Source organism: Bos taurus, chromosome X (genome assembly GCF_002263795.3).
Source record: "Bos taurus isolate L1 Dominette 01449 registration number 42190680 breed Hereford chromosome X, ARS-UCD2.0, whole genome shotgun sequence".
Taxonomy (NCBI): Eukaryota; Metazoa; Chordata; class Mammalia; order Artiodactyla; family Bovidae; genus Bos; species Bos taurus.
Genome location: NC_037357.1, coordinates 113,749,637 through 113,764,697, shown reverse-complemented (window position 1 = coordinate 113,764,697; position 15,061 = coordinate 113,749,637). Strand labels below are relative to the sequence as shown.

The following is a 15,061-nucleotide window of genomic DNA, read 5'->3' as shown; positions in this document are numbered from 1 at the left end:
TGAGCCTTGACATTTAAAAAAACCAAATGAGAGATTTGTACCTGGGAAAATATTTCAATCACTGAGAGAAGCAAAAGCCCCATCCTCTATTCTAAGTGATCATTGGCTATTTTCATCTTCTCAAGGGTTTACCTAACAACCAACAATTCTCATTTTCCTGTGTGAAAGAGAATCCACTGGGGCTTTCTGGACCAAATGTTCAATTTACTTATTCTGATAAACCCTTTTCTCTGTTGTAGCATACATTGAAGATGTGGCAAGGTGTGTAGATCAGAGCAAGCGGCTGATTATTGTCATGACCCCAAATTACGTAGTCAGAAGAGGCTGGAGCATCTTTGAGCTGGAGACCAGACTTCGAAACATGCTTGTGACTGGAGAAATTAAAGTGATACTCATCGAGTGCAGTGAACTACGAGGAATTATGAACTACCAGGAGGTGGAGGCCCTCAAGCACACCATCAAGCTCCTGACCGTTATTAAGTGGCATGGACCAAAATGCAACAAGTTGAACTCTAAGTTCTGGAAACGTTTACAATACGAAATGCCTTTTAAGAGGATAGAACCCATTACACATGAGCAGGCTTTAGATGTTAGTGAGCAGGGGCCTTTTGGGGAGCTGCAGACTGTCTCAGCCATCTCCATGGCTGCCGCCACCTCCACAGCTCTAGCCACTGCCCATCCAGATCTCCGATCCACCTTTCACAACACTTACCATTCACAAATGCGTCAGAAACACTACTACCGAAGCTACGAGTATGACGTACCTCCTACTGGCACCCTGCCTCTTACCTCCATAGGCAATCAGCATACCTATTGTAACATCCCTATGACACTCATCAACGGGCAGCGGCCACAGACAAAATCGAGCAGGGAGCAGAATCCAGACGAGGCCCACACAAACAGTGCCATCCTGCCGCTGTTGCCACGGGAGACCAGTATATCCAGTGTGATCTGGTGACAGAAAAGCAAGGGACACCCCGTCCCTGGGAGTTTGAGTAGAGTCTGCAGTCCAGTGCCTGGAACTAAATCCTCGACTGCTGCTGTTTAAAAAACAAAAACAAAAACATGCATTACAATCTCTAGAACATGAGGAAAAACAGGGTCTTGTACATATGTTTTTTGCAATTTCTTTGTAGCATCAGTGTCTTCCTGTTTTACCATGTCTCTTACCATTACATTTTTTGACTTTGTTTTATATGTCATTGGAATTTGTAAATTTACCTTTTTTTAAAGAAGAGACTTATGTATAGATAGAAAACCCTTTTTTGCTTCATTAGTTTAGTTTTAGAATGGGTTTTTATTTCCTTTCCTTGATTTTTGTTTTGCTTTTAACATTTCCTTGGGGTGCTTGGACAAATCTATCCGATGGGACAAGGAGCACCGGATCCTCTTTTGGGTTCTACCTAGGATCAGCAGGGCCATGTGGGCCTTCAGAAAGCAGTGCAACGAATGCCAGCATTGCCACTCCGGAAAAAAAAATGAGAACACTTGCTCATAGGAGGGCCCCACCAATCAGAGCCCTGAATCTCTTCCTTGTCCCACCTCATTCCCCACCTCTACCCTTCTAATGGCGGCATGACGTGTAAACTCTGAGAAGGGGTAGGGGGGTGGGGTCTAACTGTCTTAACATTTAATTCACTGCTCGTCAGAATACACTCCAGACCCAAAAGTGTGCTAGTCACTTGACAGTGACCACTACAGAGTGCTAAGAAGAGAAGATCAAGGGCATGAAAATGGGGGAGAGTGTGTTGTTTCCGTTTTTTAAATGAGTTGATGTACCCTTATATAAATATATATATATATATATATAAACACAGAACAAAACAAAAGAAACAAAAACAAAAAAAAACAAAAACAAAAAAAAACAACAAACAAAAAACAAACAAAAAAATCAAGCCCTATATTTGATCACTTCCTGGAAAGGCATGAATGTGTTTGTGGCTGTTTTTGTTTACTATTCTACTTCCTCTTTTCCCTCTATGATTTTCTGCAAATGAGATTATGTGCAAATGCCAGGCAAGTTAACTCAAAAGGGTGAATCAACACAAGTCAAAATGAAATTTACATTGAAGGCTTCCAAACCAAAGGGAAGGACAGGATGTGTCATCAAAATATGTTTTGTCACCTTGTATTATAGAAATGTTATTTTCTAAAGAGTCAGTGCAAATCTGTGAAACTTATTATGGGGTCCCCTTGTATTTAAATGTTACTTCACTGTATTTAATTTTCAGTGCTATAATCAGAATCAAGTGTTTGGTTTCAGTTTGTGAACATAAGCAACACTTATTAGTCTCAAAGTGTTTATATAAGAACTCAGGAGGTCAAACATATGAATACCAACAGAAATCAGTATTTTCAAAATAAACATTATTTACACAAAATAGTTTTTAAATTAGATGAGAAAGTATTTAAAATAATTTTACTGTATAAAGAATTAGTTTTATTTTAATTGTATAATTCTGTCAGAAACAGAAAGCTGATGCTCCCAGGAAATTCATCTCTTACCATTTAGCTTTATGTTTGAAATCAATGACATAAGTAGCTAATACATATTCATGTTGAAAATGATACAAAATCTATCCTAAGGGAACTTGCAGAGGGCAAAATTGCTAAAGGGAAATATTACCTAAGTAGCTTTTAGTTTTTAAAAAAAATCGATGTGATGAAAACACTGATAATAGAACTTATGCATTACTTTAGTGATTCAGTGTAGGAACTTCCATTCCAGCCATTGTCCGTGGGCTTGTGTAGTGACTACTATATGTTTGGTTTATTCCTACCACCATATAATGAGAAAACAATTCTACAGTTTTGGTCACAATACTAAGGTATGAGTTGGCCACACACAAAAAAATGTAAACTTCAGTAGAGTTCATTGGTGAGGGGAAAATTGAATTGCAAATGTATGAGAGATGATTATAAGAATTTTGTAAAGCTGCGAATATCTCATGTTTGTGTGACAAGGTAAAGGAGCTTTAGGATGTGCATTGGTTTTTATTTGCTAAAAAAAAATGCTTATTTCCCTGACAACTTGCCTGGGTCCTTGTCCACGATCTGTTCTTTTTATTCCCGTGCTCCCCTTGGACCTGTGTCATGTTTTCACAAACCAGAACTGAGGCTGCAAGGACACATAAACTTTAAGGTCAGCTTTGCACATTGGGTTATTTTCAGAATTCAAGAAGGCCATTGTTTATAATATGGACACCTGTCAGGGACTGGTAGCAGTGACCTCAGTGGACTGGATTCCAGATTTCCCCAGTGCTCAGAAAACTGTAAACATGACAATGGCCTGGTTTATTTCTTTGTTTGTTTTTGTTTTTGTTTTTAATTTTTTTAAATGCACGATGGAAGTGTGGAATAAATGTAGAGGAAGTATTCAGACCACAGTCATATTTTAGGCATCCATAGGTGTTAATTTAGCTGCATTGGGAGTACATTTTTTGTTCTATTTTTAGTGTAGATTTAAGCACTTTGAATAGCATGATTCAGGGGTTGATGGGTAATATTTGATATTCTCACAACTTAAAAATGCTTTTCTTTTTCCTCTAATGCTTTGTCATATTTCTAGAAAATCAATGGAAGAAGAAGTTCTCTATGGCTTTAGAAACATTCCTCCCGAGTATTCCTCTATCAGCTACATGTGAGAACAAATGAAGGAAACTGTCATATGTTCACGTGCTCTATGTTTAACAAAAGTTATGTTAGAATTCACAATAAAGAGAGAAAAAAATGTATTTTCCCTAGTGCTTAGGTTTCATCCTTCTCTTTTTTCTCTGGGGGCTGTGGGGGATAAGAATATTCTAGTTGTAAAAACACAGTTGGAAGTGTGAATTTGTTAGCCAAGCTGAGGGAGATAATGGACATCTGGACTTGGATATGTATGATGTTTGGTATTGCTTGTTTTTCATCATTTGCTACTCAGACTGCAAGTGACATGTTACGGATTCCTAAGTCCACCTGGTTTTTTAATGTAACCTCTACTTGCTGCCTATGAGCGTCCTACCCTTTATACTGGTGCTCAAATCTTTGATTATTTAATTTGTAATCCGTTCCTTAGGTCTTCTGTGGGCAGAGAAGGATTTTGTGTCTCACGCAGCCAGCTGATTTAAGATCAAGTATATGAAATAAATCCGAGACACAATAACCTAAGATACCTGAACCTACTCTATTTCTATAGCTAAACCCCTGATTGTTTCAGTCAACTATTTTGTGTTGATTACTTTTTTCATAGTATATGCATTTGAACCCTATGGACTTAAATACCTAAATACTTCTTCTTTATTTCATTACTATTTAGCATTTTATAACAAGAACAGATGTTAACTGAGAGCTGACCCTAAATGCCAAGTAAGTTTTGTTTATCCTAGAATAGTCATTAACTTTGACAGGTACCACTTAAGTAAATTAAGATCACCACTTCTAAGAAAACATTCATTCGTATATTTGTCAATTATTTTCAGGTTCTGGATGCCCTAGTTCTCCTTTTTGTAAGAAGTATTTTTCATCTTGTGCTTAGTTTCTTTCTTGTTTTAATTTAGTTTATATCATTAGTCCCAGAAGAAAGCTTATTGAAATTCAAAGATCACTGATACCATGCAAGTAAAATGACAGACTGGAACTAAGAGAACATAGAGACACAGAAGCAGAAAATTCCTTACTGTTTCTGATCTGAACTTACTTGATCATTATTCCCATTATTAAATGGGTTAGAAATTATATCTATAGGCACATATTCCCTATTACTAAAGAATTTTTTTAACAACATATACAGTTATTACAAAGAGATGATGATGCAACTGAGTTCCCTAAAAGGAGCAGCTTGTCAATGGAAGCAGAGCTACTCCTTGCCTTATCACTAACCCTTCCCACTTTATTATTCTGAACAAAGAAAGCAACCAACAGTCAAATTTGCATTATCCTTAACAATAGACCTTAAAGGTGGGTTTAAGGACACCTTAAGTATGTAAGACTGATTAAAGGAAATAAGGAAACACTTGAAATTCCAGACAGAATTGTGAAAGTGTACAAAATTGTGTTTCTGGGATGTAAGTCTCAAAGACATCCATCACCTAAAAAGCTATGATATTTGGATATAAAGCATGTTCTCAGAAACTGACATTGAGATAAACCACGTATCTTGCAGGCACTGTTATGGCTACTATTTCTTACCTTCATTCATGAAAATTCAGGGAATGATTATTGTTCTTTTAACAGAGGCAATTGCTCCAACATGACCCAACTTTGTGGGAGACTTGGTTTATAGTGAGGCAAAACTTAGATGACCAAGTAATTCACATCCAAATAAATGAGAGTTGATAGTTTATTCATTTCTTAATTTACTCAAAAGATAACCGAGGGGTAGGGAATGTGAAATCATGCAATTTGGCATGATGCCTTATGTCATTAAACTTTTTTCTGGGTTGATTTGTTTTCCTACAACAAAATTAAGAAGAAATAACTTAGTGCAGGAGTAGAACAAACAACCATTTGACATGTTTTTCCAAAGGGACCTGGTTTTATGCCAAGATTTAGAGTTGGTTATATACTTGGTTTTCAGCAACTGAGTTTATGCCAGTTTCAGGATTTATGATATAACTTTGGGGCAATATGAAGAATTTTGAGAATGAACTGACATGGTAGTTATTTCAAGTTTTACTTTTTGCTCCTGGTGGGCAGCAAGATGAAAGTTGGTGCTATGTTAATTAAGATACTGTCACAAGGAACTGTAAGACCTGACTCAGTGTGAGTAAAGAGAAGGAGGTCGATGATGGTGATGATGATGATGATGATGACTTAATCCTAATCTTCTCTGTTCTGTCATCATCAAACTTCAGTCACATGTATAGAAAATGCCCAGACTGAAAAGAAAGAACTCAGCTCTGATTTTTCCATCAAGTATTTCTTCCTTCCAGGCTCAGAACACAAAACATCTCTACAAATAAGAGACATAAAAAGAAAAATTTCCTTCTGCCCTTTAGGAAGTGCCCTTCTAAAGTCTCTGAGTCCACTGACAAACACGTTTCTGAATTGTTCACTGAAATAAGTTAAGTAAGGCACTGTTGGTTTTCTACCATTCACTACCTTCACTACCTTCACAATACATCCCCCAGCGCCCACAGCCTGGAAAATCTTCTCTTTCTAACAAAGACAAGTCATTACACTATTTCCTCCACTACTAAATGAGTAGAAATCGAAGAACTGCACATGAACTTGAGACTCTTACATGTAATATTGATGTTGTGTAAATTTCAGTCTTCATAGTCCAGATAACCTTAAGTTTCAAAGGGCATGCTGGTCATTAAAAAAAAAAAGATTTAATGTAAAATGACATATTACATAGTGCATGAACATGTGGCAAAGTAATTTGGATCTATCCTTACTAGTCAATGAGAGTCTAAATTTGGGGAGATTGGATGTGAGTGTTTTAGGTTAATTCTAAACTGGGATGAAGACATCTTTCTGTTAGTAAACGTGGACAGTTGTCCATATTCCTCGCAACATATGCTCCTGGTAGCTAGAATCCTTAGTGTGTTTTTTCCACTGAAGTAGTGGAGATATGTTCATATAATCTGCTATTAAATTGTAAAAACTTTTACATTTTCAGAGTTTGAGAGAACCCAAATAGGAAAATGAATTTGGTCATTTTCCTCTGCTGGTGTTCAAATCAAATTTTAAACTCAGACGCTTTCAAATATGTTCAACAGTCAGTAAAAAGTGCATTTTTCATAGTGTTTCCCTTTAGTTTTGCCTACCCTCTTTGATTTTGTACAATCTAGAATGTATGTAACATGCGTAGGTGATGGAGGCGCTCTTTTTTTTCTTAGAATACTTACAATTATATATTTGGTTTTGCTTTGACTAGCAATAGGACAATAGACAAATACACGTGTAAAAATGAGAAATTTTAAACTTGAATTATAATTTGTGTTTTATAGTCGTTTCATAAGTCTGTTGCTCTCTATGAGTATGCTCTCTATATATCCTGTAAAAATAAATTTATATGTTACATAGAAATTCAAGAAATTAAATTATTTATTAAGCTACATATGTTTCTTCTGGTTTCTACCTGATCATAGATGAAAATAAATTAAATAATGTGTTGTTGGAACCTATGTAAGTACCTTCGTTAATTTGACAACTCTTGTTATATTTCTCTTTCCCTCTTTGTTTATGTCTGTATATGCTTATAATTCTTAGACAAAATTCATATTAAGATTATGGAGAAAGGGACTTAAGAAATGGCCAACTGGCTGAACAAAAAGAAAAACTTTGTTTAAAACTCAAGTTCACTTACAATCCTTCTTTATTTTCTTCACTTCTCAATTTTTGAGAAATTTGAGTCACAAATTCAATCTCTTAAAAGTTATTATCATGTTAATGATCTTTTCAAGGTTAAATTCTGCATTTTCCTTTCATCTATTTCATACAATCCTTTGAGGAACAGAAATGAAAGGGATGATAACATGTAAATCTTCTTTGCTGCTTCTTTTCCTTACTTCTTGATCCCCAGGTATTTTATTCCTTTCTTTTTAAGGTACCACTCACATAAGGACGGGCTTCCCAGGTGGCTCAGTGGTAAAGAACCTGCCTGCCAAAGCAGGAGACATGGAAGTCACAGGTTCGATCCCTGGGTCAGGAAAATCCCCTGGAGGAGGAAATGGCAACCCACTCCAGTATTCTTGCCTAGAAAAATCACATGGACAGAAAAGCCTGGTGGGCTACAGTCCATGGGATCACAGAGAGTCAGAGACGACTTAGCGACTGAGCATGTGTGCACATAAGGACCTTGAAATAAAGTCCCCTCAGGTAATATTTTAAAATGATCAGCATCTTTAATCAGTGTTTCTTTTCTTTTTTTTCAACTCGATTTCCACCTAGTTTTCGTGCATACTTACTCCTAAAAGGAAATATTTTTGCCCTTTTCATTTTATGTTAAAGATAAATAAAATTGTTATTTATTTATTTGGGGGAGGGGAAAAGTGGTAAATCTTTCCATCACAAGGATAACAAGTGAATAACCATAAACCTTTTAGAATAAATGGGCTGTTTCAGCAAAATTCATATCTTAGCACAGACTTTTAAGAAGCACTTATTAAACATGAAGCAGAGATAAATTATTATGAAAAATGGAAAGTATTATTTTTTAAAACTTAAGATTATTTCACATTGAATGTCAAAGTAATTGATAAATTTAAAATTTCATAAAGTCATTTCTACCTCAATAGGGTTTTTCAGTGTGAAAAAAATAACTTCTACTGAGAAAGTAAAATGTTGTATGAGTTATGACTCAGTGTATATTTTATATATTATATTTTAAATTGTGAGTCATAGGACCTGACCTATTATTAAAAATACCAGGAGAGAACTCTATAGTTGAAGAACATTTGGGACTATGTGTGCGCATCACACACACACACATACACACATAAATTATCAGAAACTTTGAATTACACTCATATTATTAACAACTGGTTAAAAGACTGATACTCATGAAACATCTTTCTTATTTCTAGAAGACTCCTAATTGATATCAGATCCTCATTTACTGGAATAGAAACATACAATAAGGCAAATATTCAGAAAATTAAAATAGTAGTAACCCAATCACTTACTGCTGTGGGATTTTTATCATGTATGTATGCCTGTAGAGTAATGCAAGCAAATTCGTTGATTAAGTGATACTGATGTGTATGGAGGAGGGTGGGGTGAAATTCTGAAGGATAAAGAACATCTAAATTTGATGAATACTTTAGCCAATTGTTTGCCCAAATTAGGGATTTTTATTCCAGTGATATGTTGGTTTGAGATGGTACACAGAGGGAAGTTTTCGTTTGAATAGTTATGTATTTGATTTAAAATGTGTTAAAATTAAAAAAAAAAAACTTAAGTAGTAGATCAAACAACTTTGTGGATACTGTTTCAGATAGAATAATATATAGTAAATGATTAAACAAAAACATAGGTAAATAATAGCCTAGGAAAGGTGATATATGGCAAAAGTCATCAAAATGGTTTATGAATGACTGGATTATGGAAAAACTGCTAAGGCAGTCCAATTTCCAACTTCTGGGAAATAAAAAAGAACATCCTCAAAATCAGAGAGCAGAATAACATGTCAAAAACCCATGTATATGACAAACAGAACTATAAAACTATGAAAATCAGTAGCTGGTTTACATTAAACAATGAAGTTCTTCAATTGTCTTTGGCAAATAAAGAACTGTTTACACAACTATGAACTTCAAAGGAAGACCAAGCACAGAATGAAAATCCTTCCTTCAGTGGCCTCAGCATGCTTTTCCTCAATAAAATGGGAAAATTATTGCTAAATGTTCTAATGTATTAGATTAGGATTTTGGCATGCTTGATACTGTGATATAAAGGTTTGGTGAGGAGTGGAATGGTTCTTTCATAGCATCCTTCTAATGGGCCTGCTAGTAATAATTCTAAGACCTCGGTGCACCAGGGAAATTTGAAACGTCCCAAAGTCCCAGAGATTTTGGATGAAACTAGTCCAGTTTGTCCCTATTGTTAGTCCATTGCTTTGTTTGTTTAATACCCTCCAGGTGATTCTATAAGATAACCAACAGTTGAAAACTATAGGAGCCAAACAGATGAGTCTCAAATTTTAGACTTCAGAACAGTTGCTTGGGAAGTTAGTTAAAAATGGAAATTCAGATTGAATGCCTATGGTAGGAGAGTGGAGTTCAGAATCTATTACTTAAGCTCCACAGGTAACTCTAACGTGGTAGCCCAAGGACCTCCCCTCTTTGAGAAACACAGGGTATAGGGTTTATTGTTTCTATCATTACAACTGGTGTTACTCTTTCGAATACAAAATTAAAGTTTGCAGTGGATGAATGTCACCATAAACTGGGTCTTTCTTTTAATAATTCCTCCCAGTTTGTTCACCAGAACTCACCAATGAAGCCCTGAGAAAAGCTGAACTATATAGAAGAACAGTTTATGTGAGAATTTCTCAAAAAGAAGGACACACACACAAGAACTAGTCAAGACAAGCAACTTTGTCATGAAATATATGACTTCAAAAAAGTAATCATACCATTGTAGGGAGGAGGGTTTAGGATGGGGAACACATGTATACCTGTGGCGGATTCATTTTGATATTTGGCAAAACTAATACAATTATGTAAAGTTTAAAAATAAAGTTTAAAAAAAATTAATTAATAGGTAAGCATTAAATAAAAACACCTTCCTTCTAAAAAAAAACACATCTATTGTTACTTCTCTTTCTGTTAAGGAAGAAAAAAATAGCATTATACAGGGATACCAAAGATGTTGGTTGTGAAAATAAATACATCAATATAAAATGTGCTAAATTTTTTAGACTTAATTAAAAATTATTTTCCTCACATTAACAATGAATTCATAGAAAGATAAGCTCTGATGAAGACTTTCCCAAATGTCCTTTAACATAAGAATTGCTTGTAGCATTTCTTAAAAGCATAGATTATTGGCTCACACTACAAAACAATTAAATTCCAGGAAATGTTTATGAGCATGTAATTTGGGGAACCCTATTTCAGTGAATGACATACAGTTCAAGACTATATTGGTTTGGTGACAATAAATTTAGTTAATTCTATGTGAGATGATCCATCAAATGCATCATCTCTCATCATTTCAGAAAAATGACAACCTACACAACAATGACAAACCAGTTGGTTCTGTATTTCACACCTCAATCACTTATTCTAACAATATATTTCTAGCCACATAGATTTATCTCACTAGGCTAGCATTGGTCTTTATGTTCTGTGTTATGCCAGGAACGAGTATTAGTGATGAGTTTGCCAGTTTCTGTTTCTTAAGAAGAAATGTCCTATTTGATATCTGAGTCTCACAAACAAATCACATCACTCATCCTAAGTGCAAATTTCAAGGACACGGCTTCTGTTAGTTAAAAGAAAATATGCTTATATATTCTTTGTAGAGTGGCCACATCAAAGAGTTCCTAGAGAATTGGTTTCAGTTTTCCCACTTTTCATGTGTTAGTGACTTACACAGCCACTATAGGCCCACTTACCATCTTTTATAACACTAGAACATCCAAAAAAATCATATTCAACAGTAGAATTTTATTGAGCGCAATATAGCCTTTTTTATTTCTACACTGAACTGAAAGAGACAATATACCAATTAAGCTGGATTTCTTTTTAGAAAGCATTCTGGACAACAATAGTTCAAAACAGTCGACTTGGACAACATGAAGTATTTAGTGTGTGTGCGTGTGTAAGGTATGTGCAATCTAATCAAAAATGCACACTGGCATTACATTTAAATAACCTTAATCAATATATGGGCTACATTAGATAAAGACTTATAAGAATTACCAAGATAATGCACTCCATCAGGAAATGACCCAATGAATCATTTTGGCACAGGCTAAAAATAAATACTCACATTTCTGTTCAACTCACTTTTCTCCGAGAAGATGCATTTTATCTTAAAGGAGAGGGTCAGCTCATTCTTGTTTTCCCATAAAAATTCTGTGATTGTTTCCATTTCTTACTTTTTCCATTACATTGTAGCCCGGAATTATTTATTTATAAAAACAAGGAAAGGCATTGCACTCAGCAACTATGGTAAGAAAAGTCTATGAAAGCCCCAAAGTTATTACCATGAGTTTCCTATCTTTTAGTCAATTTTATTTTTCCAGGGCTGTGAAATAACTTATTTTTTCAGATTCCATTTAAATTATGTCCTGAGCAAATAACATGTCCTCAGCAAAACCTAACTTTAGAGATACAGTTACTGGTAAGTTTCTTTCTTTCTTTTTTTTTTAGTTTTCTCTTACTTTACAGAATCCAGGCCATCACTGAAGTGAAATAGAAACACAATAGAATTAAGTGAACTTACAACCGAGGATTTTATGAGTACTGCACCTTAAGTATTCTTTGCCTCGAGGTGACCTTGTAGTCATAGTCATCTTCAAAATGGGCATCTGAATAACTTGCTGCGTATTTTCATGAGAAAACTGGACATGCAACAACAAATTACAGAAAGGGGATAGCAGATTGCTGCTGGTATAGCATTTGTGTTGATATCTTAAAAGATCTTTAAAGAAGTATACTTTTGTGTTATCTCTAAAGACTTAATTACTTAATAGGTAAGACTACATAATCGGCTCTAGTAAGTATAACCTACTTAGCATTTTGTACTTTCATTTTAACAAAGGAAGGAGATCACTCACTCACTATGAATGCTGCATATGTTAGCAATAGATATAGTGATTTTGTAATTTTGATTGCACTTGCCTTAAAATTTTTTCCAAAAAGAAATTATATATAACAAATATAGATGAGGATGGTTAAAGAACATTGTTTAAAAATAGGCAAGTTCTGCACTGATTATACTTTTTTACATAATTTAATGGATAATGGCAGAGTATATTTGCCAGATCCATGTAAAGAGTATATGAGCACATGATAACAGCAGTTTATATAAGCACAAGGTGTTCTATGTTTAGATTAAAAGTTAACAATGATAACTTTTGGTGTGACTGCTTTAAATTTCAAAAAAGTTGGATGTTTAAAGATACATTTATTACTTGCATAAGAATATTTTTGTATAATATTGGGAAAAGTTTAAAAAATGGACTTGCTTTATGGAGTGCATTTTTCAGAGAAAATAAACAGGGTATGTGTCTAGTTTGTAAAATGTTTTCTTTCAAGATGACTCTTTCACTTGGTTAAATGCAAGGATATGATGACTTGAAGTACCTTTTTTTGTGTGAACTGAACAATACCAACAACAACAACAGAAATAAAGCAATGTAAATAAGTTGCGTATGCAAACTTCTTTTAATCAACGCCAGTAGATCTTAAAAACCATAGCAAGATCCATTTTTGTGAGTATAATGCTAAAAATAATTATCTAAATGTGGTTTGGCATTTGATGCAAGAATATATATCTATTATAAGAAAAATATAAAGAGTGTTTTGATTTTAGGAAAACTTTTATTCTTCATTCTTCAAAGTTATATTTATTTCTAAAATTAAGAACAATAAGACAATTTAATAGCACGCCATGCTTCTTATTACATGTTTATGACATCAAAGCTAATACATAAAGAAAATTCTTACATTTATAAAAAGTTCTCTATGTACTTGGCTATTAGGTAATGTATGTCTTGGGCTAAAAAAGTTACAAGGTTTATTAGAAAGAACATATTTACAAAAAATGGAAATGGCGTACTGATATTTACACACACATAAACTTACATTCTCAGAATATATATATATATATACACACATACATACATAAACATACACATATATCTCCTTATCATGTACCTGTATTTAGTTAAATGCCCTGCTTTGAAATCTATACATGTGATTGTGAGGTGGTTTGGAAACCAAGAAGTATTTCCAAAGCTGAAATGTCTCTTGAAGATTAAAATAGGAGGCTGGATCATTAAAGAAGACAATAATCCTAGATGTGTAGATTTTCATACATGCTCTTATAAGTATTATCCAGTAAGTGGTTTTCAGAAACTTCTATGAACTTTTTTAGGAGTTAAATAATGAATTTATTTTTTAATGTTTTTTAATTAAGTTTTATTTGAGTATACTTGATTTTGTTGAGTTAATTTCTACTGTACAGCAGAGTGAATCAGCTATATGTAATACACATATCCCCTCTTTTTGGATTCCTTCCCATTTAGGTCACCACAGAGCACTGAGTAGAGTTCCCTGAGCTACATAGTAGTCTATAAACTTTTGATTAAGAAAAAAATGTGGGAACTGAAAATAAACCTTCTTTGCTTGGGAAAAGACTTGTGACAAGAAAACCAGAAAAACAATCACATTTTTTGGACATGAGATTTCATGCCTACAGCACTATGGGAGGTGGGAAAATTGCTGAAGTAATGCAGAATTTTTTTTTTTTAATTTGTAAAACATTTCCTTTTCAAGAGGCCAAGGGCATTAAAATGAAAACCTAATTTCGGGTGTATCACAGACGTTCCTATACCAATGGTAAGTATTGCTACTTCTTAATGATGCATAGTTATTCTATATTTTTAGCATCTGTATAAAACTGTGCAGTTATTACTGTATTAGGTCACACCCAGGAGGGAAGTGTCCAAATCAAGAGTGGGTGGATGTAGTCACTCCAAAAACTGTTACAGACATTTTTGTGTAAAAGAAAAAGAGCATCTAAACTAATGAAAATAACAATGAAACCTTAACCTATAGAAGTTGACCCTTAATGTCTTACTCTTCCCCACCCCCAACAATTGTCCTACTGACTCAAATATATTAACACACCCTACTTTTTTCTTATGATTCGTCTAAGAATTTGGCTAAATTAACAACATAGAGTCCTCCTTTTCATCCCATCTCTCTGATCTCAGTCTTTAAAGAAAAAGGAAGACAAAAATGAACTTTAACTGCTCCATTCCACACACACCCAGAGGGCATAAGTGATTTTCTTTTTCCTCTAATATTCCAAGCATCTCTGTTCCAGTGCTGGTGGATGATCATGTATATACAAGTTCCAACTTTTCTATGATAGTGTCAACACATTCAGGGAATCAGCTTAGGGCAGGACCCCTGGGACAGCACTTCAATGGGCCTTCATGTCTAAGGGTCTGAAAATATGATCTCCCGTTGTCTAAGTCAAGATCTGTTAACAGACCTATGAAAGATCCTGCTCTCATGTACAGACTCATGCTAATCGGGTGTTTAAGACACTGTCTTCAATGCAAATGACAGTTATTAATAGTGGACAGACTGTTCTTATCACCTTGTAGGAAAGTCAAATCATAACTAAAATTGGTTTGCCCAATGTGGAATCATAAAGAGGAAAATTAGTAGAAAGAACTTAATGTCTTGATACACCTGTCTCCACCTCTGAGATACAGCTGTTAGGCAAAGTCTCTATCCTGGCCATTTTCTTCCTTACACAGAACTAGACAGATAAATTCTGACTACTGACTTTTCCCTTTTCTGGACTTTCAGATGCCCCTTAGCCTCCTGTTACATCGTCCGCTTTAAGGAAGATAAGACAGCCATGCCTTGTTCTGGCTCTCTGGAAT

The 15,061-nt window shown here is 34.7% G+C and overlaps 1 protein-coding gene across 1 annotated transcript in view; it reads left to right on the top strand.

Moving 5' to 3' along the window:
- IL1RAPL1 (interleukin 1 receptor accessory protein like 1) overlaps nt 1-7,035 on the top strand; it is a 702,239-nt gene extending 695,204 nt beyond the window's left edge. The window contains exon 9 of the mRNA XM_059883865.1: nt 240-7,035. Coding sequence (XP_059739848.1) covers nt 240-958 — 719 coding nt within the window. The 3' untranslated portion in view covers nt 959-7,035. The remainder of the gene's footprint in view (nt 1-239) is intronic.
- Nucleotides 7,036-15,061: the final 8,026 nt, after the last annotated feature.